General features: G+C 30.7%; 1 protein-coding gene across 1 annotated transcript; it reads left to right on the top strand.

Moving 5' to 3' along the window:
- The first annotated feature begins 1,127 nt into the window (after positions 1 to 1,127).
- Positions 1,128 to 2,152, top strand: LOC119601487 (survival motor neuron protein). Its single transcript, XM_037952439.1, has 2 exons — positions 1,128 to 1,316; positions 1,389 to 2,152. Exons 1-2 carry the CDS (start codon positions 1,296 to 1,298, stop codon positions 2,022 to 2,024), a joined length of 657 nt encoding a protein of 218 aa, XP_037808367.1. The 5' UTR covers positions 1,128 to 1,295; the 3' UTR covers positions 2,025 to 2,152.
- Positions 2,153 to 9,468: the final 7,316 nt, after the last annotated feature.

The following is a 9,468-nucleotide window of genomic DNA, read 5'->3' as shown; positions in this document are numbered from 1 at the left end:
CATGCACAAGATCGTCCGATAGCAGTTATATATCATTTTATATATACGGCCATAGTAACATTTTAAAAAAAAAAGTTTGTTGTTGTAGTACACACCCTAGAACGATGAAATCCGGAAAAAAATGTATGCCATCCGATTTCTACACTTCCAACTTAAAGTTCTATATAGGTTTTTATCGTGCACAAGATCGTCCGATAGCAGTTATGTATCATTTTATATATACGGCTATAGTAACATTTTTTGTAAAAAAAAGTTAGTTGTTGTAGTACACACCCTAGAACGATGAAATCCGGAAAAAAATTTATGCCATCCGATTTCTACACTACCAACTTAAAGTTCTATATAGGTTTTTATCGTGCACAAGATCGTCCGATAGCAGTTATATATCATTTTCTATATATGACCATAGTAACATTTTTTGAATGTTTTTTGTTAAAAGGCATTCTGTAACGATATAATCCCAAATATATTTATATTTTATCAGATTTGTTCCTTTCCACATTTATAAACATATTTTAATTGATCAAAAATATTTTTTTTTAATGTAAATCACGAAAATCAATTTTTTTGAATTTTTTCCACGTGCATAAACACATATTGAAAATGTAAATAATGAAAACGAGTTTTTGCGTCTTTTCCACGTGCAGAAACACATATTTGTAAACAAAAATAACTCACCACACCAAAAAAATGTTTATTTTGATAAAACAGCTGTTACGGTTTGTTTTATTTTTCGTCGGGTTGTTTTCTTTATGTGCGTTCTTAAGCTTGGCTAAACTAAAGTTGTGTTTTGTTGCTATCAATGAGTGTTAACGCTTAAAGTTAGCAACAAAACGAACATTACCTGACTTGGCATCACTCCACAGAAGAAATCTGCTAAAACTTGAAATTATTTACATTTTCTTAAAAAAGGTTTTTTTATTTGATATTTTTTTTGATTTAAATTTTATTTTAAAATATTTTTTTATTGTTTGACATAAACACATTAATATTTGTATTTTTATTTTTGAATTGGTAGCACTTTTATCGACGTTAAAATTAACTTGTATAATTTTACACGTTAACTCCTAACGTTTATAAATTTTAAATTTATATGAAATTGCCTTTGAACGTTAGCAACAAAACACAACTTAAATTAAATCCATATTTGCTGTTCGCACACAATCTGTTTTTTTTTGCACGTGTAGACGTGTGTCAAATTAAATCGCAAGTTAGTTATAAAATTGCTCAATTGCCATCATTGTTTAGTAGTGTGCATTATTGGAAACTTAAATAAAATATAAACTGCATTGAAAATGGCTAAATCAGATACAAAGGTTTGATTATGATAGTGAATGTTTTAGATTTTGATTCTCTTATGTACATAGATGTATGTATTATAATTTCAGTCAGATTGTCTAGATGATCCATGGGATGACACATTATTAATAAAGGCATATGACAATTCCATAAAGCTGGCGCGCGAGGAATTAGCTCGCCGTATGGCAATATCTACCAGTAAAGATGTCAGTCACAGCTCAAATGAGAGTAATAATTTAAAATCTCATGATGTCGAAAATATTAATACTAAAAATGAATATAAAGTCGGAGATTATGTGCGTGCTACTTATGAGGATGGCATAGACTATGAAGCCAAAATTTTATCAATAGATCGAGTTTCAGGATCTTGCCTTCTAAAGTATATTGGCTATGAAAATGAACAAAATATCGAATTAGAAAATCTAATTCCGTCGTGGGGTAAAAAAGCTCGTAGACTTCAATTTGCAAAAGCTAAGTTAGATAGTACAGATCACGTTCTCAATATGGAAAATGCAGGAAGCAAAACTTCCAAGAGAAATAAATCATATAATCAAAAAACTATTCCACCACCTCCACCAATGCCTCCAATGTTGTCTACTCAGAATTGCGAAGATTCGGAGCACCTTTCAGCTATGCTTATGTCCTGGTATATGAGTGGATATTATACTGGAGTATATCAAGGAATGCAAATGGCAAAGTCAGGATCGAAAAACAAGAAACATTAAATTGTTTTTATAATGTATTAAAATATTTAGATAACTAATAATCTCAATTGTATTGACTCAAGTTGACTCAAAAATCTACAAGTTCTTTCCAACTGAAATTAAAGCTATACTTCATCTTTCCACTCAAATTTTGATTTATAGATATCCCTCTATTAGAAATTGTAAAATATGAAATGGTACGTGATATAAAAAATAGGGCTTGTTCGGAAATGCATCGCTACATTGCATCTGATGAATAGTTTGCGATGCTGATGCAAATAAATTGATGTTTATTTTACGCATAGAGGGCATGTTCGGAAATTAATCAGTTCGTGGCATCTGAAGTTAGTTCAAATTAATAACAATAAGAACAAATGTCTTATTATATTGTGCAGATTTATCGGATCCCAGCAAAAAAAGTGTGGAAAAAGATGTAGAATTTTCATCACAATTAGTAACCCGAAGTGCTTCAAATTTAGGTGAAAACGTATGAATTTTACATTAGCGTGTCATTGGAGGGATGTTGTTAATTTTTGACAATTTTGAACTACATCTAATCTTATCTTTAGAAGCAGTAAAAATCCGATATTGGGATACCAAAAATAAACCACATTCTTTCAATATCACTGCCCAGTAAAAAAGTATGGAAAAAGATGTAGTATTTTCATCACAACCCAGCAAAAAAAGACGTGCAAAAAAAGTAGTAAATGCATGGGTTGAACTGATAATGAACTGGTTCATATTTAGGGGAAACATGCATGATTTTAACATTAGCGTGTCATTGGCATGCATGGGTTCGTATTTGCAAAAATAGTTCGTCATTTAAATGAGTTCTTATAACCAATGAATATTCGATGATTCTCAAGCGAATTTTCATTGGTGCACTATATTTATTTAAAAATGCATTAATGGTATTTCGATTTAATTATCAATATTTAAATAATTGTTTTGCGTGATATTGATAAAAATAGAATAAGATAAAACATAACTAACTGATTTTGATTGGATTTAAATTCATGAAGAGGAAAAATACCCATTGTGTTTTAAAATCCGTTAAGCAGTCTTGGTTTTTCCTTCTCTTATTAATGGACTTAATATTACTAATTTTAACAAAAATCTAATAAAAAATTAATGTAATTTTTAATCTTTATTGTATGAAATGCACGTTTTCGTTAAATCTCCTAAGAGAATACCAAATTACAGTAAAATATTACAATTCCTATAGTGGAGTTACATGAGTGAATTTGGGTTCATTTTTCATGCCTTCACTGATGACAAATTTATTAGAATTTAGGCATGTATTTAAAACGCATTAAATATAATACTTACTAAAGAAATCATGAAAATATCCCTTCTTCTTTAACAACTTCAAAATTTTTTTGCTGGGAACTAGTAACCCGAAGTGCTTCAAATTCGGGTGAAAAACCTATGAATTTTACATTAGCGTGTCATTGGAGGGATGTTGTTCATTTTGGCAACTTTCAACTACATCTAATCTTATATTTAGAAGCAGTAAAAATCCGATATTGGGATATCAAAAATAAAGCACATTCTTTCAATATCACTGGTATTTCACCAAAACTTGATGTACCTCAAATATGTTGTTTGTAATGACTTTTCTACATCTATTTCCTCACTTTTAACTGGGTTTTCATTTGTAAGGAAATATTTGGTTTATAAAAGCGGAAAATATGTAATAGCATTTTTAGATGTGATTAATATGTCGTTTGTAAACTATGACATCAATTAATTTTTGCTGGGTATCAATGAATTGGAAATTTAGTCTCCTTTTCATAAAATTAGCAACTCAGAAATTCATCGAATACTATTTTAAAAAATGTGGCAAAAATATATTATTTTTTTTTTTTTTTGAATTTTTGCGAAGACAAAAAATTTCTATTTATAAATACTTTTTAACAAAAATGTACAGTTATATAGAAATTGTGAAATTTGTTATCACGATCCCTCAATTATAAATTCTTTATACATCTTCTTAGAAATTTTTTAGATAACTTAAAAAGAAAAAATTACCTTTTCTACAAAAAAAATGGATTTGGATTTGTTTCGTCGCCAATCCGATGACGTCCAAACCAAATAAATAAATAAAAGGAACAAAGATTTATATGTTGTTTTCAAATATATTTGAGAATGAATTTCACTTTATTTAATTACCTTTTGCATAAAATCAAGGTACGAATTCGATGCACAAGTGCACTAAAAGCTTCAACATGGCGAATGAAAAAACTAATCTAATCTTTAACTAGTTAACAGAAGCCAACAATTTTTAAATACCGTTAGCGGTTTACTCGCTGAAACAATAGTTTTCCATCAAAGTTGAAAACTAAAGTAGTAAATCATTAGGATTTACACTTAGAGGAAAACTTACCGAAAATAATCGTTTTGTACTTAAACATTGCCGGCCACCTTGCAACACTTAAAGTGTTGCAACTAAACATACTGAGTCGTTAAAGGAATCGCGAAGTAATAATAACACTAAATTTTTCTTAATTAAATTGAATCATTAAGAATTCCAAATTTATTTAAAAAAAAATTAGCCATTACGAGACTGGTTGAGCCATTGCGAGACTCTTGTTGAGCCATAAAGAGGCTCTGATTGAGCCATTATGAGACTCGTCTTAGCTTAACATATCGACGATTATTTCAGTAAAGTAACAAACCCGAAATAATCCAACCAAAAATGCTAAATTGAGCAAGTGGAAGACCTGGGCTCTGATGTATCCTGCCTTTCAAAATGATTGGTGCTACTTCTGGCCCCAAAACCAATGCTACTTGCCCTGCACGACTAAAGGTAGGATCGGCTAACTGGAGACCTCTAAACGGTTCCAGGATTATATCCGACACTGTAACTGGCAGTGTTTTTATCCGCTCCATTTGATACACTCTCGCCAGTACAATAATACGCTGAGAACTCTCAAATCTTGACTCAACCTCGTTAACCTTTGGAATTTTCAGTTTGGCAACCAAATCTGCGCAAACAGACCCCACCAAAACTTTATTTCTAGCAAACATAGGTACAGCTGTATTGTCGGGGAAAAAGCGACAGCTTGTCGCAACTGCACATTAGCGAATGAGGCAACCTGATGTTCGGTGGATTTTATAGATTTGGTTTTGGGGTGGAGTAAGAAATTATGATCTTCTTTACAATATTTACATTTGGCCGAACTTTTGCAATTTTTGCTTACGTGACCGCTTAATAAACACCGATACACAGTATGGCAAAATCGAAATTTTTTGGAAATAAATCTGGCATTTCTAAACGGCATAAAATTTGGCGTGAGCGTAGCCAAGGAGTATTCGAGTTTAAGTTTTGAAGATGAACCCCGCAGATGCCCCAGGGACGGCGCTGTGGCGGCTCAAAGTAGGGTACCTACGACATGTAAAATTTTTAAACTCGTGCCATTTTTTTGTTTTTCATACCTAGCAAACATAGGTACAGCTGTATTGTCGGGGAAAAAGCGACAACTTGTCGCAACTGTACATTAGCGAATGAGGCAACCTGATGTTCGGTGGATTTTGTAGATTTGGTTTTGGGGTGGAGTAAGAAATTATGATCTTCTTTACAATATTTACATTTGGCCGAACTTTTGCAATTTTTGCTTACGTGACCGCTTAATAAACACCGATACACAGTGGGGCAGAATCGAATTTTTTTGGAAATAAATCTGGCATTTCTAAACGGCATAAAATTTGGCGTGAGCGTAACCAAGGAGTATTCGAGTTTAAGTTTTGAAGATGAACCCCGCAGATGCCCCAGGGACGGCGCTGTGGCGGCTCAAAGTAGGGTACTTACGATATGTAAAATTTTTAAACTCGTGCCATTTTTTTGTTTTTCATACAAATACAAAGATTTTTATATTTTCTGAAAGCGCTCGACGAGATCTTGAAAACATGCTTGGACATAATACTTATCTCTTATAATATCCGAGTTATAGGCATTTAAAAATTTAGTGATACAAAATTTACCATAGCTTGGTCCGCCTTTTTTTGAATACCGGGCGTAATTTTGGACCAAATGAACTCAATTTAGAAATGCGGTAATTTAAGGCTCCGATATGGTTGCAAATATCTTTTATAGTTTTCATGTTATAGCAGTCGTTTATATATCTTTTTATTGCATTATAGTTGCCATTTGTCTTGGTATATAATTTATTGCATAATATATTTTTAGAAAATGGCCAATTGGATAGATCGGTAGAATTATTTTCACAGCTTTAAAAACGCGGTAATTTGAGGTTCCGATATGGCTGCAAATAACATTGACAGTTTTCACGCTATGACAGTCATTTATGCATCATTTTAAAGCATTATAATTGCACTTTAATATGGTATATCATTTGTAGCATAATGTGCATTTTTACAAATTGGTCATTTTGATAGATCGGTAGAATTATTGTTCTATGTTTAATAAACGCAGTAATCTGAGGTTCCGATATGGTTGCAATTAACTTTGGCAGTTTTCGTGCTAGGACAGTCGTTTATGCACCATTTTAAAGCATTAAAATTGCCATTTCTTTTGGTATATAATTTATTGCATAATGTGTTTTTAGAAAATGGCCAATTGGATAGATCGGTAGAATTATTTTCCCAGGATTAAAAAGGCGGCAATTTGAATAACTTTGACAGTTTTCATGCTATGACAGTCATTTATGCATCATTTTAAAGCATTATGATTGCACTTTAATTTGGTATATCATTTGTGGCATAATGTGTTCGTCTAAAAAATGGTCAATTTGAAGGATCGCACAGTGGTATAGGAAAAAAAAAAAGAGGGAAATAATTCGGTAACTTCTAAACGGTTAATCCGATTTTAATGAAATTTGGTGTGCACAAAGAGGAGGTGTTGTCGAGTTTAGGTTTTGAATTTGGACCTTATAGGCCAACCAGGGGCCCGGCGGGGGGTCATCAAATTAGGACACCTCGGCTATGTTAAATTTTTAAAACGATCCTATTTCTTCATTTGAGTTCCGATTTAAAAAAAATTTCGTATATAGAATCTCCTCATCGAGCACTATAAAAAATGTCGTCAGCAGTAAATTATCTGTTATAGTTTAGGAGATATTCGCATTTGAAAATTAAAATTTTAAAATTTTTACCGTCCTTACTTTAGTTTTTTTTGATAATAGCAGGTCCAAATATTCCCGATTTTCGCCATTTTTTTTTATTCGCTTAACAACAAGTTTATATATCAAGCAGTGAAAGAATTATGTAAAAATCATGACTGAGTCCAAAGTTATAGGCATTTTAATTTAAAAAATTAAAAAAAGGCGATTTTTTGTCATTTTTTTGGGAAAAAAGTATCTTTTTCTTTTTAAGTTATCTAAAAAGTTTCTAAGAAGATGTATATAGAATTTATACTTTTTGGAAAGCTGACTTTACATAAAGTACGATAAATGAAACAAAACCTAAAAATTTTTGATACCGAGGGGACCAGGTCCATCCAAAAAAACCCTATTTTTTATGGAAAATTAAATTTTGAGCAAAAATTCTCAAATCGCATAGTCGATATCAAATTATAGTGACCTGTTTTATATGACCCAATATGTTCTTAATCATTTTGTAACGGGTTTCGATAACCCCGCCCCTGGTATGGATATAATAGGCAAAAAACTAAAAAATCCCATTTTTGGGATTTTTTAAAACTTTTTTGGGAATTCCGGGATTTCTAATAAGAAAATTCGAAATTTTGATTTAATTTTGGATTTTAAGTAAAAAAATCTACCTAACTGTAAAATTTCATCAAAAAATATTCATAAATAAAATTTTTATTGCAATTAGAAAAATTTGTATCTTCGCAAAAACTGAATAAAAAACATTTTTTAATTTTTTTTTAAAAAAAAGTATTCCGCGAATTTTTTAATTTTCAAAAATTATATACAGTTTTGAAAAATAGACAAAATTACCTTTCCATTGATATATAACATGCCTACCTAATGTTTTTTAAGTGACAAATTAATTAGGGAAAACTCAACATCTTTTAGAAAATTTGCCTAGCACTATTATTTTCATCCATAAGGTTAACTCTTAAATTTGTTACATATATGGATGAAAATAATAGTGCTAGGTAAATTTTCTAAAAGATGTTGAGTTTTCCCTAATTAATTTGTCACTTAAAAAACATTAGGTAGGCATGTTATATATCAATGGAAAGGTAATTTTGTCTATTTTTCAAAACTGTATATAATTTTTGAAAATTAAAAAATTCGCGGAATACTTTTTTTAAAAAAAATTAAAAAATGTTTTTTATTCAGTTTTTGCGAAGATACAAATTTTTCAAATTGCAATAAAAATTTTATTTATGAATATTTTTTGATGAAATTTTACAGTTAGGTAGATTTTTTTACTCAAAATCCAAAATTAAATAAAAATTTCGAATTTTCTTATTAGAAATCCCGGAATTCCCAAAAAAGTTTTAAAAAATCCCAAAAATGGGATTTTTTGGTTTTTTGCCTATTATATCCATACCAGGGGCGGGGTTATCGAAACCCGTTACAAAATGATTAAGAACTTATTGGGTCATATAAAACAGGTCACTATAATTTGATATCGACTATGCGATTTGAGAATTTTTGCTCAAAATTTAATTTTCCATAAAAAATAGGGTTTTTTTGGATGGACCTGGTCCCCTCGGTATCAAAAATTTTTAGGTTTTGTTTCATTTATCGTATTTTATGTAAAGTCAGCTTTCCAAAAAGTATAAATTCTATATACATCTTCTTAGAAACTTTTTAGATAACTTAAAAAGAAAAAGATACTTTTTTCCCAAAAAAAATGACAAAAAATCGCCTTTTTTTAATTTTTTAAATTTAAATGCCTATAACTTTGGACTCAGTCATGATTTTTACATAATTCTTTCACTGCTTGGTATATAAACTTGTTGTTAAGCAAATAAAAAAAAATGGCGAAAATCGGAAATATTTGGACCTGCTATTATCAAAAAAACTAAAGTAAGGACGGTAAAAATTTTAAAATTTTAATATTCAAATGCGAATATCTCCTAAACTATAAGAGATAATTTACTGCAACGACGACATTTTTTATAGTGCTCGATGAGGAGATTCTATATACGAAATTTTTTTTAAATCGGAACTCAAATGAAGAAATAGGATCGTTTTAAAAATTTAACATAGCCGAGGTGTCCTAATTTGAGGACCCCCCGCCGGGCCCCTGGTTGGCCTATAAGGTCCAAATTCAAAACCTAAACTCGACAACACCTCCTCTTTGTGCATACCAAATTTCATTAAAATCGGATTAACCGTTTAGAAGTTACCGAATTATTTCCCTCTTTTTTTTTTCCTATACCACTGTGGATCGGTAGAATTATTGTTCTATGTTTAAAAACGCGGTAATTTGAGGTTCCGATATGGTTGCAAATAACTTTGACAGTTTTCATGCTAGGACAATAGTTTATGCATCATTTTAAAGCATTACAGTTGCACTTTATTTT

Source organism: Lucilia sericata, unplaced genomic scaffold (genome assembly GCF_015586225.1).
Source record: "Lucilia sericata isolate MDLA Ls3-8-SP2 unplaced genomic scaffold, ASM1558622v1 Contig000168F_arrow, whole genome shotgun sequence".
Taxonomy (NCBI): Eukaryota; Metazoa; Arthropoda; class Insecta; order Diptera; family Calliphoridae; genus Lucilia; species Lucilia sericata.
Note: the sequence above shows the minus strand (reverse complement) of the source record. Positions and strands in the feature narration are given on the sequence as shown.